This window comes from Rhineura floridana, chromosome 21 (genome assembly GCF_030035675.1).
Source record: "Rhineura floridana isolate rRhiFlo1 chromosome 21, rRhiFlo1.hap2, whole genome shotgun sequence".
NCBI lineage: Eukaryota > Metazoa > Chordata > Lepidosauria > Squamata > Rhineuridae > Rhineura > Rhineura floridana.
The window spans coordinates 15,659,231-15,676,039 of NC_084500.1; the positions used below are offsets into that span (position 1 = coordinate 15,659,231).

Below are 16,809 nucleotides of genomic sequence, written 5' to 3' on the forward strand. Positions count from 1 at the left end.
TACACAGCTTCAGCTCAACATCAGGGAGTTACGTATCTAATGCCCATAATGTTTGAGTCCATCAAAATTGGGACTCGCACCCAAGTTGGAAAGAATTGTAATGGGATAATCAGAGAGGACAAAAAGGCTATTATATATTCAAGCACAAATATGCAGAGACTTGTTAGAAGAGAAGTATATTGGTTTCATCTCTAACCACCTATAAGTTGACAATGGATGGGATTGCATTTCTACTACTGAGCTTATTGAACAATGGCATTCAGGAACAATCCATCAGCAATAACCACAGAGTCTTATGGCACTTTAAGGGCTAACACATATCTGTAATGTAATCATGCTTTTAGCACCCCAGAGGTTTTTAACTGCCACTAGGCACAATTCACCAGGACTTTCAATCAATCAATCATTTATTACGGTCAATGACCAGCACTCAGCAGGACTCTCACATCAACATATCCATGCTGGGGGCCATTGCTACAAGATGCAGTGATGGCAACCAACAGGGATGGCTTTAAAATAAGGATAAGGCTATCAATGGCTACTAGTCAATATGGCTATATTACCTCTAGTATCAGAGGCAGTAGGTCTCTGAACACCTGTAACTGTGAATCACAAATGAAGAGAAAGCTGTAGCACTCATGTCCTGGTTATGCACTTCCCAGAGGCATATGGCTGGACACTGTAAGAACAGAATACTGAACTAAGTAGGCCTTTGGTCTGAATCCAGCAGGGCTCTTATGAATTTCTGCAGAAACAACCCACTAGTTGATTCTTGTGTACTGTACAGTAGGGCCCCGCTTATACGGTGGGTTAGGGAACAGGCCCCCGCCGTAAAGCGGAAATCGCCATAAAGCGGAACCCATTGACTATAATGGGTGGCGTCTCGCGAAAATGCCGCAAAAGCGCAAAATCGGCTTTAAAACGGGGAATTTCCCTTAACTGAAAGCTGCCGCATCAGCGGAACGCAGGAAAATGGAATGCCGTAAAGAGGGGCCCTACTGTAATTCCCTAGTCCTCAGGGGCTTGTGCAGAAGCAGCTCTTGAGGGATTGTACGTTCTTATTGATACAAAAGAGCCTGTAACATGTTCACCTCCAGAAAATTCTCCAGGTGGCCTTTCAGTGAAGCCTTCATCACCAGGGGAGTAGGGGAAATAGCAAGCAGAATGAAAGTTAAGTACGAGATTGTGTAGATAAATAAACGTATGAGGCCCACTAGAGACATATCCCACACCCTTCATGTGAAGCAATGCTGCTATTTCATGGCAGAGTTGTCACCTTGCCATGCACAACATCTGACATATACCCCCTCCCCCAGGTGATCACATTTCATGGACTTATGTTACTTCAATTACTTCCACAGCAATATGAAAATGCTGCATCTTAGACTACAACCAACTCACTTTTATTTGCTAGCTTATATTTTTGAATACAAAATAAGACCTGTGAAATAACTCTTGTCCTTTATGCGGGCAGGGATTTGTACCTGAAAATCTTGATTAGAGTTTAGTTTGGCAGTCAGACTACAATTTCAGGTGGATTTATAGGACTAATTTCTTGGAGCTAGGTTGTTTTTCTGACATTGTGTCACCTTGGAAACACATGTGAATTGAGGTCACAAGAAGATCAGATCTACCCTACTTGTGGTGTCCTGCAACCCCACCCCATGATGGACATTTCCAATCTTCCATCTCCACATGGATTAGTAGGATGAGGTGGTCCTTCCGGTGAAAATCGAACGCCATTTTGAATGAAGATGGCAGACCGAGTATTTCAAAAGTGTACTGATTTTAACCAAATTTTGCACGATGGTTCCTGAGATCAAGGAGAACATTTTTGTATCTGTTTGGATACAAATGGATGCCATTTTGATGGCAGACTGAACCTTTCAAAACTGTACTGATATTTATCCACTGATACTTTTTGGTTTCTTAGAATTCCCAAGCAACGCTCCATACAAGGCTGCTAGTTATGTTTAGAGTGCACACCTCTTTAGCTGAATTAACAAAGCACTTACTTCTATATTAGGGTGCTATGGATAAAGAATAGTAATGGGTGAAAGAAGTCACCTTCTTTGAATGAATTAAGGAGCAACTGGGATGCTTTTCTTGATTTTGCTAAGCTGTGTATTTTGTTTTCGAAAATTCTCATTTAACAGTTCAGCTAAATAGTCATATTCTCTACAGAGGCAAATAAATCCTCTCGTGATATGTGCATGTCTGGTTTTAAAGTTTTTAATAAACAAAACAACACACACCAGACTCGGCAAGCCCACTAAATAAGACAATAAAACCACACATAAAACAAACTTAACAGTGCCAGTGGCATGGGTCGAAAGCAAGAAAGGTGCAGGCTACAGTCAGAAACCTTCAGTGCTGCTTTGCAACATGCCATGTTATTCGATTCTGTAAAACTTCAGTTTTAGCTTAACTGGTGTACAAGATGTTTAGTCCACAGAGAATGCAGGTCACAAATGTTTACAAGGTTGCAGATTATAGCTCACAGTCATTTACAGCAAAGCGAGGGAGCTACTGGGTTTAGCCGTCAGTGGGAAAAAACTGACTTTTTGATGTTTTAGGGCACCATTCTGCTTGATGGAACCCTGAAAGACTGGATTTAGGAAAAAGTGCAACAATTTTAGAGGCAACTCCTTCATGTAACTTTTTCCTTATGGATTATGTTGTTCATTCCAGGAGGCAAAATCTGAACAGCTACATTTTCTGTTCAAACTATGTATTTATCAAAATCTGTCCATCTTTGTCTTTTTCCTACTTTGTTTGGAAGGTTGGGGAAAGGTCATAGCTCAGTGGTAGAGCATCTCCTTTGCATACAGAAAGTCCCAGGTTCAATCCCCAGCATCTCTGGGTGGGGATGGGAATGTCCCCTGTCAGACACCTCGAGAGCCATCGTTAGTCAGTGTAGACCAGGGTTTCCCAAACTGTGGCCTGTGGACCACCAGTAGTCTGCAAGCTTCACTCAAGTGGTCTGCAGCATGCCTGTGGGTTTGTTGCTGAAGATGGGGAATGGCACCGACATCACATGAAAAAATCATGTTGATTTTCAATTCTGTTTTTATTGCTTTCTTAAACTGTATTTTATTTCTTACAATTGGAATTTTATGGAATTGAAATTGTAACACAATTCTGTGGAAATCAAACTGTAATTCAACGAAATACAGTATACGAGAAATAAAAGCAGCAAGCATTTAGCACACCACGTTGCAATCGCTACAACAGGCAGAAAAACCATTAAGTAGTCCGCCAAGACCCTGAGCAATTTTCAACTGGTCCGTGTGGAAAGCAGTTTGGGAACCACTGGTGCAGACAATACCGGGCTAGAAGGACCAATGACCTGACTCCGTATAAGGCGGTGTCCTGTGTTTTTTCCAGGAGTCCCCTCCCTCACTCCAGTGTCAGGGACACTGAATCACTGTACAAGACTGTATCAAGCCTCACAACAACAGAATAGGCTTAGGAGGCTAGCAGAAGTGGCCCAGTCCAAAATAGCAGACCGAGTGCAAAATAGGCACACCATGTTCAGCCATCCTCTCCCTTCAGATTCCTCCTCAAGCCCGACCTTTTCAAGACGTTTTTGGCTTAAACCCGACCTTTAATCCCCACCCGAAAGGAAGCTTCTAAACGCAGAAAGCCATGTTTGCAAATTCAGACCTTGTATCCCCACCCCACCACTGGGTCTCTAAGAATAATCTAATTCTACTCACCTGCCCAGTGCTTGGTTGAGAGCTCTGTAGGCCTGGATTTCATACCACTGGCTGCCTGGTAAAAGCCCTCTCGCTTTTGAGTGTTGGTCATTGTATTTCCTCTTCAGCTCAACCTGGAGAAATGGCAATATACTTTAAAATTCCTCTGCAGAAGCTCAACTGTGACAACCTGCTTTTATCAAGCAGTCATTGAAACAAGAAAATGGCTTTTCAAGCTGTCAAATTACTCCATTCGTTGTGGTCAAAATGATTAATAAAACTAATCCAAGGAGCCCAGCATACATTCATTCAGGCTTAAATAGCTCTACGTATTAATTTTATAATTCTGAAAACTGCTTCAGAGCTACAGTCTACACTTACCTTTGCTTATGAGCACACACCAAGGTATCATTCTGGAGACTGGAAAGCGTGTGTGTGTCTGCAAAAAAGAACTTAAATCTACTTACGTTCTGCATTCTAAGAAAGCCAGTTATGGTCCTCAGCCTGTTAACATTCTACATGTTGGTAAAATGTTTGATGTCTTTTTTTTTTAAACCTTTTCTTGTTATTCATGGTGATTTTTTCCTCTCCTCTCTTCCTGAGAGGTGAAATTCACTGAGCAATGCCTTAACCCTGGGTACACAGAGATCGCAGGCTTGCTCAAGATGCCTCAGTGCCCCCCTGGCCAAAAATGGATAACTACTTTGGTTGGCACCTTTTTTTCATAGCAAGAAAGCAGGGATGGATTTTTATCTCAAATGGAGATAATAGTCAAGAAATCAGAAGACGGCTAGGACTGTGGAAAGCAGCTATGAGAGAACTAGAAAAAGTCCTCAAATCCAAAGATGTATCACTGAACACTAAAGTCAGGATCATTCAGACCATGGTATTCCCAATCTCTATGTATGGATGTGAAGGTTGGACAGTGAAAAACGCGGATAAGAGAAAAATCAACTCATTTGAAATGTGGTGTTGGAGGAGAGCTTTGCAGATGCCATGGACTGTGAAAAAGGCAAATAATTGGGTGTTAGAACAAATTAAACCAGAACCCATCACTAGAAGCTTAAATGATGAAACTGAGGTTATCATACTTTGGACACATCATGAGAAGCCATGATTCACTGGAAAAGACAGTAATGCTGAGAAAAACAGAGGGGAGTAGAAAAAGAGGAAGGCCAAACAAGAGATGGATTGATTCCATAAAGGAAGCCACAGACCTGAACTTACAAGATCTGAACAGGGTGGTTCATGACAGATGCTCTTGGGGGCCCTGATTCATAGGGTCGCCATAAGTCGTAATCGGCTTGAAGGCACATAACAACAACAAAAACAAGAGTTATGAGCTCACACACGCTAAGGGAAATGGAACATGCTTAGCCACACACCCCAGCTTGCGCCTGTCTCATCTCTGGGCCCACCGCTCACATGGCAACACTTTGCAAACACTCAGACAATGCTGGACAGTCTATGATAGCATCTGAGGATTCTCATGGAAGAGGAAACTGCATAAACCATAGCTTGCCTGTACACTTGGAACACAAATCATGTTTTGGAATCTAAACAATGATTAGTGCAAACCAAGGTTTGAATATTTCCATTACATCCTACATCTGATAGGCCCAGACACAGGACAGGTGCATCCTGTGGGTGGGAAGGGTGCAATTCTGCTTGCGAATCCTTTTTGTGTATGGGCTAAATCATAGATGGCTCTCATCCTTAAACATCTGCTCAGACAGAAGATGGAATCTTTCAGAAATCTTGAGTATCAGCAAGCGAAACAAGCCTTCTTGCTTTCAGATTCCAAAGGCAGGGAAGGCACTTGGGTCAGAATGGGAAAAAGCAGGAGACTGTTCACAACAATAGCCCAGTCCTGCAATTCTGTTCTGTAAACCTGTTGTTTTACAGGCATATTGGAAAGGCATAAAGCAACGCAAAGGAAGGTTAATTTCAATGCTCTTTTGTTCTATATTAACCTTTTAAAACTGACAACTGAAAGGATACTCTTCAAGAGATAAAACAGCAGACTTCTAACCACTTCTGACAGGTAACTTTTAACCTGTATTTGGGTAAGGATTCCTTTCTTTTTATGTTATTTTATGTGCCTATGCCCTTTAAAAACAACAACAGCCTGTCAAATTTACAAATCCAAACTTTACAGCCAGAAAATAAATTCAGTTTGATTTCATAGATCTAATATTTGTTTCTGTCACTCAGAATTTATTGATTGGAGGCTGAAGGTTTCCCCTATTACATTTGAAGTTAGCCAAGCAAGCCTTATCTAGAACAAGTCCTGAGTAGTTTGCAAACAATTTCCAGTTCTAGGCCCATTATAACAAATTGTGCCTTCCGTTCTGATGATCAGTGTTGGAAGTCTGCCTGAGGCCCTGGAGAGACGCTGCCAGTCAGTGTAGATTAAATGGACCAATGGTGTGACTCCATACAATACTGTTTATGTATTCAAAGCATTTCGGGGTTTGAAAATCCAAACACACACCACACACACACACAAATCAACATACAGCAGAAAGCAGTGGGAAGTTCTCTTTGGCAAACCTCACTGAAGCATCAAAGAGCAACATAAGAAGAGCTTGCTGGATCAGGACAATGACCCATCTAGTTCAGCATCCTGTTCTCACAGTGCCCAACCCATATGTTTATAGGAAGCCCACAAGCAGTTCCTGAGCACAACAACACTCTCCCTGCTTGTGATTCCCAGCAACTGACATTCAGGGGCAATACTGCCTCCGACAGTGGAAGGAGAACATAGCCATTCTGGCTAATAGCCACTGACAGCCTTATCTCCATGAATCTTAATCCTCTTTTAAAGCCATTTAAAAAACAGCTGGTATAGCACAGTGGGGAGGAGAGCCTGGCTGGGAGTCCAGAGTCTGTGAGTCCAAATCCCCACTAGTGGCTCCTGGGTGTCAAGGGCCAGCTAAAGGTCACCCCACAGTGAGTGGCTCAGGGGTTATGTGTCCTGCCACCTGTGCAGCCACAGGCAAGTGGCATAGTCCCAAGGAGCCCAGTTGCCCCGCAGCAGACAGCTGCAGACAAGGAAGGGGCTGGCTTGTGCAGCTGGGGCAAGCTGAGCAAACCCTAGTCAGCTGGGGAGGACGAGCCTCAGAGGGAAGCAATGGTAAACCCCCTCTGAATACTGCTTCCCATGAAAACCCTCTTCATAGGGTCGCCATAAGTCAGGATCGACTTGAAGGCAGTCCATTTCCATTTCCAAAGCCATTTAAAGTGTCCTATGCAAAGGAACGTCCCACTAGACTCTGACTCCCAGGTCAGATCTGGTCTGTCTTTCACTTCTTTGCTCTTAATAGCAAACAAAAGTAACTGCCCCACTTTATCTCAGAGCTCTGCCCTTTCTGAGCTAAGCAAGATATAAATCCCTGTAAATAAATGATGGGACTTTACAGGCTGCCTCTTGGTCAGCATCTTCTTGGAAAGTTAATGTGAGGAGGGATGGGGCAGCAGCTTCTTGTCCACCCTCCAAAGTGGGCCATAATTGTTAGTCTCTCCGCTATGGGGAAGGGTTACAACATTTGGGGCTTTTTAATTTGGAGAAAAGGTGAGGAAGAAGAGACATGACAGAGGTGTATAAAATAATGCATGGCATGGAGAAAGTGGACAGAGTGGAAAGAGAAAAGTTTCTGTTCCTCTCTCATAACAGTAGAACTCATGGACATCCAATGAAGCTGAATGCTGGAAGATTCAGGACAGAGAAAAGATGTTTCATGCGGTGCATAGTTAAGCTATTGAACTTGCTCCAGAGGAGGCAGTGATGGCCACAAACTTGGAGGGCTTTTAAAGAGGATTAGACAAGCTCATGGAGGCTACTAGCCATGATAGCTGTGCTCTGCCTCCACCGTCAGAGGCAATATGCCTCAGAGCACCAGTTGCTGGAAACCACAGATGGGGAGAGTGCTCTTGTGTTCCGTTCCTGCCTGTGTGCTTTCCGCAGGGATCTGGTTGGCCACTGTGTGAACAGGATGCTGGACTAGATGGGCCATTGGCCTGATCCAGCAGGCTCTTTTTATGTACTTATGCTCTTTTGCCTCTGGGCTGACAACTCTGGGGAATGAAGTGACACTTCTCAGAAGGGTAGCTTTTGTCCCTGGGGGTTCTAGTTGCTGACCCTAGGCTATACAAATTGTATGGCTCATTTAGATAACAGGGGTAGGGTGATACACAGTGTATCACTGCTTAATAACCGAAAAGTAGAAAATAAACCCCAACTTTTTTGTGTTTGCTTGTTAAGGGTTAAAGCATTCCTTGTGAATCTCGTAACAGGTAAAAGGTCAGTGCACGTAACTGTAATGCAATCAGAATCCATTTCAGTGTATACGCTTGCATTATCAGGCATCACCATGACGCCCGATTCAACATGACATGGTGCATATGTGGAAAAGCCAGCGTCTCCTGCTCGCAAATATCTGAGATGTGCAGTAAAACACAGGCTAGAAGGGATTAGTTAAAATGTCAAAAGACAGCCCTTTACTTCTACCTGTTCATCCTTAGAAATATACTCCTAGCTATCAGGCATGCTTTATAGACAAAGAGCTCAAGCGAGGAGGAGCAGAAGGGCCTGTGGCAAGCCATGTCATCTTGTAGCTGTCAGAGAGATTAGGCTTTGATCTATCTGGGAGGTCACGGCTGCATTCATATTAGATGGAGTCTCACAGCATTATACCTGCTAACCACTGTTTCCTTTAATGCTTAATTAGACAGACCTCCCCTGCAACTGAATGCTCACCAAGAATGCCCCCTGCCCTCCATTTCATCCCCTTCCTCACCATTCCACCCCAGCTGAGTTTGAGAGAGAGAGAGAGAGAGAGAAAGAGAAAGAGAGAAACACATGATGTAAACAAACCCTTTTTGCCTTCCTATCTGTGAGCACAAAAATGCTGTGGAATGGTTTGGTTTCGGGGCTCTGATTGCCCCCCTCCCTTTGCAGTGCTTTCTTCAAGCAGAAGGTTAATTATACATTATGGAGAAGATATTCAGCATATGGGGATGGAGGGGAGAGAGAGAAAGGGCTCATCCATACTTCCGTTTTAATCTGTAATGTAAGTCCCTTGTGTCTCCATTAATTCATCCTAGTCCATAAGACGTTCCCTGCCAACTGCTGCCCTCCCCAATTTTAACCTAACTAAATCCGGAGTTTTCCCTACCCAGCAATATTCTGAATAGTTCTATGGGTAGGGAAACTCTGTATTTAGTTAGGAAAAAATCAGGGAAGGCAGTGGTTGGCAGGGAATGTCATACAGACCAGGGGAATTAATGGAGACACAAGGGGCTTACGTTACAGATTACATGGAAGGAAGTATGGGAGAGCCCAAACAAGAAGGAATGGGCGGGGTGTGTGTGTGTGAGAGAGAGAGGGAGGGAGGGAGGGAGAGAGAGAGGGAGGGAGGGAGGGAGAGAGAGAGGGAGAGAGAGGAGCTCTTTTGGGAATAAAGATTGAGGGACTATTTGGAAGACAGTGCTTCAGCCCTGTTGCCTTGGGACAAAATATGATACCAGCAACCAGGCTTGGTGCCAGCAAGCAGCATTCTCAGGCAGCTGCCCGGTCCCTAACAATCCAGGAGGGCCCACACTGATGGCTCCCCTGGGTTTGGGAACTCCCATTTTGTAGTAATAAAGAGTGCTGGACTAGGACCTGGCAGACCAGAGTTCAAATCCCCACTCAGCCATGAAGTTCACTGGGGGACCTTGGGCCAATCGCAGTCTCTCGGCCTAACTTACCCCACAGGGTTCTTGTGAAGATAAAATGAGTTTGCGGAGGAAACCATGCATGCCACTTTGAGCTCCTTGGAGGAAAGGTGGGATATGCTTCTAAAAGCCATATTGTGTTGGGGACAAAGTAGGAAGTGAAAGTTTCAGCTCTGAAGCACTGCTCTCCACTCTGAGGTACGTGTTTGTGTGTGAGCACTGACATAAGAGGGGAACATGCCAAAGTACCTCTGGTGAGCTGTCTCCTATGTTGGTGCTCCCTCAAACCTGCAGTCAGCTCTGCTGGTGGCATGAACAAGCTGACTTGGGCAACTCGCAGAGGTCACAAGGAAAGTGCCTTATTCTAAGAGGTGTCTCCAGTCAGCAGCAGCAACAAAGGAAAGAGCTGCCAACAGCTGGGACTACAGATTATGGAGAAAAGTGCAGGAATACCCCCGTCTGTATTTTGTCACCGCTCTGCTTCTGGCAGATGAAAAACTACACTCTGCGCCGTCTCAGGCTGGATGAAAACAGCACCCTCAGAGCAGAGACACTCCTCAAAGTTTGGTGTAAGTGCTCCCATTTGGGAGAAATAAGCGATGGCCATAGAGACAAACTAGCATCTCCTTTTCCAGCCTAGTTTTGTGGATGCTTCGTAGGTGGAAGTGGTGAAGAAGGTAGAAGTCTGATATCTGTCTATCCCGTCTATTGGGTGCCCTCTGATAACTTGAGGAAGGGCCATAACGCAGTGGCAGAGCATCTGCTTTGCATGCAGAAGATCCCAGGTTCAATCCCTGGCATCTCCAGGTAGGGCTGGGATAAGAACTCTGTGTAAAACCCTGGAGAGCTACTGCCAGTCATTGTAGACCAGGTGTGGGGAACCTTTGACCCTCCAGATGTTGCTGAGCTACAACTCCCATCATCCCTGGCCATGCTTGCTAGGGCTGATGGAAGTTGTAGTTCTGCAACATCTGGAGGGTCAAAGGTTCCCCACACCTGGTACAGACAATACCAATGGACTGACTTGGTATAAGGCACTATGTTCCTAAAAATTGAGCTGAGGTCACAGTTTTTCACAGGTTTCTCAATTCTTTGCCACCTCTCCTTTCCTGATTCCAAATATGCTTATGTCCACATAGTCCTCCAACTCTCTTTTCTTTCAAACCACACCCCAGTATAAAGTTCCATGCAGAACATGCTTGTAGCGATAATGAAACTACACTGCTCCAAAAGAAGCCAGTCTGAACACCACTGAGCCAGAGAGACCCAGGTTTGGGAGCCCAGCTGCTCAGCTCTTTGGGTGGCCTTGGATGAGCTGTTATCTCTCAGCTTATCCTACTCCGCAGGGTCCTTGCGAGTGCAAAGGGAAGCAAGGATTTGCAAAGTGCTTTTTTTGCATACTAAAATGAGCTAGAAAAATTATGATCAATGACGACCTGGGAAGGGCGTGACACAAAAGTTCAGCGCAACTCACCGGGTGGTCTTCAGCAACCCAGCTCAGTTGAACTGGCCCCACAGAGGCTGCAGACAAGAACAGTGCCGCCTTCTATGTTTGGGACAGGAAACCCTAAACATCCAAATGCCTAAATATCTCAGAGTCTGTCTACCCACCAACTCCAAGCCAGAGTAAAGATGCCAGATGAGACCCTGGACAAATCCCACTTTAGGCTCTTTTTCTTTCTCCAGGTAGGGCTGGGAGAGACCCTTGCCTGAAACCCTGGAGAGCTGCTGCCGGTCAGTGTTGACCATACTAAGCCAGACGGACCGATGGTGGGGCACGGTTTAATTTGCTTCCTATGTTCTTGGTTGCAGAAAGGTCTACAGAAGCATGTTCTATTCTTTCAGGTGTTCAGGCTCTGTCATGCACATGCACAAGTCAAATATAGGAACAGACAGAAACCTAGAAAGCTGCCTCATACTGAGTCAGACCACTCATCCATGTAGCTCAGAAATGTCTACACTGGCTGGCAGCAGCGTTCCAGATTCTCTCCCAGCCCTACCTGGAGACGCCGGGGACTGAGCCTGGGGCCTTCTGCTTTACTAATAACCCACAGGCCTTCCCTTAAATGAACATAAGGTCCACTCAGCAATTCCTAAACCATGCGCTGCAAAAAAGGGGTCTATGTGTCCCTTGAAAAATTAAGCAGCCACATTAGATGCATCTATCACTTTAGGCCCACCACAACAGAGGAGGCCCTGTGCAGCATTGATCATCACGCCCCTTGCCTGCCAATATATGAGCGATAAGATCATATACATAAGAGAGAACGTATTTCTTGGTTTATCTATTACACTTATACGCTGCCCAGCCAACCAAGTTCTCTGAGCCATTTACATAGACAATAAAATACAAACTACAATAAAACCCCTTTAATCCCTCAACAAACACACACACTTGGTATCAGGCAATATGTTCCTAAAACACACAGCAAAAACAACAACTGAGAATTAGTATAAAACACACCAGCTAAAACTATTTAAATCCAATGTAACACAAACCCCCTGCTGCAAAAACAGATGAAAGGAATGGAGCCCCACAGTACAGTCAATAGCCCATGAAGGAAGCCCAGGAGTTTCAGTTTGATTCAGGAAGCATGGTGCCCCCTCCCTGCCTTGAACACAGGAAGCTGCCTTACTCGGACTATTGGTCCATCTAACTTAATATCGTCTACACTGACTGGGGTTGCAGCCAAGAGTTGCTTCCCATTCCTACTTGATGATGCTGGGATTGAACCTGGAACCTTCGGCATGCAAAGCAGATGCTCTGCCCTTGAGCTACAGCCCTTCCCCAAGGGTGACTGGGTGAAGTGGAAGGAGCAACCATCAAGCAATATTAACTGGGCTATCCTGCCTTTGCAAGGAGGATACCTGAACTTTATTCTGGGGTGATTAGACAGATGGAAAAGATGGAAAGAGGCAGACATTTTTCAAAGCAGGGGAGAAGTGTCCCTCAACAAAAAAAGGGGGTATCAAAATTTTGGGAAACACCAGTTTAGTTCAACAAGCAGCTTCGACAGAAACTTGATGCTATTCCCACAGCTTGTGACACTGGAAGCTCTTGAGAAGATTACGATATCCTCACATAAACAAAATGTGAAGATCGGCATGGCACCGCTTTATTCCTGAGCGATAAAGCCTTTTAGGAGCAGGAGTTCAGCCCATTAAATAAATATAAGGGCTAAACCTGTTAAAATGTACGGATTCGAACCATTAAGAAAACGTTGCTTCAGTAAAAATAAACACATTGTCTGCCAGACACTCATGCAGAAAGGTTTTATCTTTAGCCAAAGCAGAAACCTTTCGACCCAAAACAGCTTCAAGAAAGAAAACGAAAAAACTATGCCAGAGCAGGAAGAATGTGCACAAGAAACATTTTCCATTCAGTATCAGTGTATTGTAAACACAATTATCAGGGCAAACTATCGGAATATAAATTTTAATGACAAACTGCCGCTTGGGGCTTTGTACACTGCGTATCCTAAAGACGTAAAAAGAGGCTGTATTTGTTTTGTTTTTTAAAAAAGAAAATTTGGCATATTTTCCACAATTTTTGAGAGAAACAGATTTATTTACTCTAATGCAGTACTATGTCTTGTTAAAAATTAAGGGTGGGTGGGGGATGAACAATCTAAAATAGGCTTTTATTCAGCATTTGCAAACTAAACAAGCTAGTGCTTTAGGATGGGCACAAGCAGGGCTGGCCTAAGACATTTTGTTGCCTTAGGCAAAGGACAAAATGGCGCCCCCTCCCTTCACCCCATTCCTTGTACTGAAGCTGACTGGTAGTTGGGTTAAAACACTGGAAATAGGACAGCACCTTCTGCTGCACCTGAGCGCAGCAGGCTGGCTTAGGAGGTGCAGAGAAGGCCACAGCTCTGCTCCCCAATACCTTGCTGCCACTGCCCAGGCCCAGGATCTGCTGCCTGAGGCAGCTGCCTCGCCTTACCTAATGGTAGAGAGGCTGTGAGCACTCAAAAAGCCATGTAAAGGAGAGAGCAGCCTTCTTGCCCTATACCCCACTGGAGACAGGTAAGGGAATGAGGAAGGGAAAAAAATAGAACCATATGAAAAAATGGCGGGAAAACATGACGACGCAGACTGTGAGGGGAATGTTTAAAATGAAGAGTCGGAAAGGGCAGCTGCACAAAGGAGAGGGTGACAGAACACAGAAAAAAACAGAAAACACAGTAGAAAAAAACAGGAAAAAGCACTGTAAGCAATCACAAAAGACAAGCCTCTAAGAGAGCTCTTTGGACTTAGCCTTCTCCAACATTAGGCAGGGTCAGTCTGGAGAGTGGGATGGCTGCTTCCCTCGGAGAGGAGGCAAAAGACTGACAGGGACCCTGCCTAATCCACCCGGGGGGGGGGGAGGAGTGCCATCCCATAAGTTAGGGGTGTCCTCCAGCAACATCTGGCAAACAGTGATGGCAATGATTTAAAAGAACCACCACATTTGTGTGTGGGGCTTAAAACTGATGCCACCACTAATGGATGTATACTTAAGTGATTCCTCATTGATTACAATATAGTAGTTACAAACCGTTCCAGGGAAACCTGGAGTTCTTCAGAACCTTAGAGGCTTAATCAATGGTATAATAATAATAATAATAATAATAATAATAATTCCTCGTAATCACATAATAATAATCACATTTCCTCGTAAAAGCTCAAGGTAGCATGCATAGTCTCGCTGTTTTACCGCCACAACAGATCTGTAAGGTATGTCAAGATAAAAGACAGTGAATGGTCCAAGTCCCCCAGTCTAAAGCCAGCACATCACATTGCTTCTCAACTAAAATATCATCAATAATGGTTAGAGACCAACTTCACCACAACCCCAAACTTTGCAGCCTCATTCACAGGCTGCTAAGATGGACTCTCTTCTCTTTAATTGATGTTTCTTGATGGGAGACACACCTGGCACCATCCTTAGCAGTCTTTAGTTGCCAGCCTAAGGTCCTTCTATTCACCTAAGTCTTTAGTTAATTATGCCTCCTCTGTTGGTGCTCATATTTTAATAGGGTGGGTAGGACCTGGTCCTTGTTAACATACTGCTGGATGAGAATTTTATGGATTTTGTATTCTTTTATTTTTTATGTCTTATATTTTATTTTTTGTCAAGCTGCTTTGAGATTTTTAAAATTGCCTAAAGCAAGTGATAAAGGAAATAGGTAAGTTCTAAATAGATAAATAGATAAAGGAAATACAGGGTTGCCCACCACTGCCCAGTTTTCCTTGCCGTGCCCGACTGTAGGGGAACAGTAGTCATATTCAAGTCACACTCTTGATCAGAGCAATCCATTCAGAGTCGGATCAGGCATAAAACAGGGATGCGTCATTGTGCCGAAATTATTTGCTATCTTCATTGCTATGATTCTACAGCTTATTGAGGGGAAACTTCCTACTGGTGTGGAAATCATGTATCGAACGGATGGAGAGCTTTTTAATCTTATTTAAGGTAATTACAACCTCTGCTGTAGAACTTCAGTATGCCGATGATCACGAAGTCTCCACACATTCAGAGAAAGATCTTCAAACTATCCTAAATGTCTTTGCAGAAGCATATGGAAAGCTTCGACTCTCACTTAATATAACCCCCCCCCAAAGTGCTTCATCAACAGGTGTGAACTAGTCCCTCTGTAGCACCATCAATCCAGCTTAATGGTGCGATGCTGGAGAAAGTTGATCACTTTTCCTATCTTGGCAGCCATCTCTCTGAAAAAGCTGACATTGATGCTGAAATTCAACATGGTCTGAGCTCTGTAAGTGCTGCATTCTCCCAAATGAAGTGTAGAGTGTTTGAGAATCGGGATATTCACAGGGAGACCAAAATGCTTATTTACAAAGCCATTGTACTATGGTGCTATGGACTTTGAAGAAGCATGAGTACAGGGCGAAAGGGACAAACGAGCAAAGTGGAAGGCACGTCAAGCAAATCCTCATTGTGACTGTCTTCCATCTGGAAACCTATGTCCTCACTGTGGGAGGCTGTGTGGATCTAGAATTGGCCTCCACAGTCACTTATGGACCCACCGTTAAAGACCTTATCTTGGAAGACATTCTTATTCGGCCACAAGTGATCACCAATGAATGAATGAAATGATGAATGCATGTTGAGTGATGGTGAAGCCCAACAGGTCAAGCCAGTGCTCTGCTTAACTAAGTGTGCAAAATGGTGCCCCTCCAGATGTTGTTGGCCATTGGCCAGGGATGATGCCCTGGATGAAGGCCAAAAATCCTATGTGATATTGCAGAGAGTGAATGACATATGTACTGGGTTCTCCTTAGCAGACAGGTCCTGGTAGAACGGTTTCCGTAGATGCAGAAAATTCAAAAGCTACTGCCCTGATCCAATGCTGATGTCATCTGAGGAGAGAGGAAGGACCATGTTTCCTTTTACACCAGTCACAAAGATGCCCATTTCACAGCCATCTGGAGAAGCAGAAACTTTCTGCTGTTGTCATCTAGTGTTCGGTATCCCAGTTCTAATGTTTTCACATTCTAATACCCAGCATCTGACAACAGCGTGAGGTGTCTGTGATGACAACCGGATTTGGTACCCAGTCTTAACGTTTTCACATTATTATGTTCAGCATTCAACAGCAAAGGGAAAAAAGGGAGGGGGAAAACAGCCCATTCCTATACGAAAATGACCTAAGAAATAAATGCTTATGATTTCACATGTCAAAAAAGCTTTGCTTCCACCTGAAATAGCAATGGTTATGCTCCTCCTGAATGCAGATTGCCACCTAGTTACCCCCATGTTCTCGGTGGCTGCCCAAGCAACTGTAAAAGTCAGCCAGCGTGAGAAAATGAGACATCAATCCCTCATCTCTTTTTAGAAATAAAAATCTTTTTAAGTGAGAGCAGCATTAAACACTGCAGCTTTTAAAATTTCCCACCATCTTCAAACGGAGGGGTAACATCTGTGAGAGTTAAAGCTAAACAGTGCATGCATATAGACTTGGGCAGTCACAAGAGCATGCTCCAAAAGATCCAGGCTCCTTGGTGGAGTCACTAAAAGGTAGATTGGAACACTCAAGTCTCTATTGGTTTTCTGGGGCTAAAATATTAAGGGGAGGCTACTATTGTGAAACTATTTTGCAAGAGCAAGCTGCTGCTAACAGACATTAAAAAAAGGGCAGAGTCTTACAAATGCAAACTAAATGTTTGCATTTAGGTTATAAGGGGCCTTTTCATATGCCATGTTATCTATATCACTCTTGTTTAAGCAGGAGCTAAAGCTGTTCAGCCCAAACCATGGTTAAGTAGGAACCATTTTAACCACGGTTGATCTATGCAACACTAAACTGTGGTTAAGGTAGGCAGGCATAAATCCCATGTCAGAGGCAAGAGGAGACTGGAAGACATGTGTGCTTATTTAAATGATTCC

The 16,809-nt window shown here is 44.1% G+C and overlaps 1 protein-coding gene across 2 annotated transcripts in view; it reads right to left on the reverse strand.

Annotated features, from left to right (window-relative positions):
• Positions 1-16,809, reverse strand: part of BRIP1 (BRCA1 interacting helicase 1) — a 211,507-nt gene that overhangs the window by 94,189 nt on the left and 100,509 nt on the right. For both annotated transcript variants that reach the window (XR_009759861.1, XM_061605052.1), the window contains exon 14: positions 3,720-3,832. Coding sequence is in view for 1 of the 2 variants with exons in the window: in XM_061605052.1 (XP_061461036.1) it covers positions 3,720-3,832 (113 nt within the window). In the remaining variant the exon portion in view is untranslated. The remainder of the gene's footprint in view (positions 1-3,719; positions 3,833-16,809) is intronic.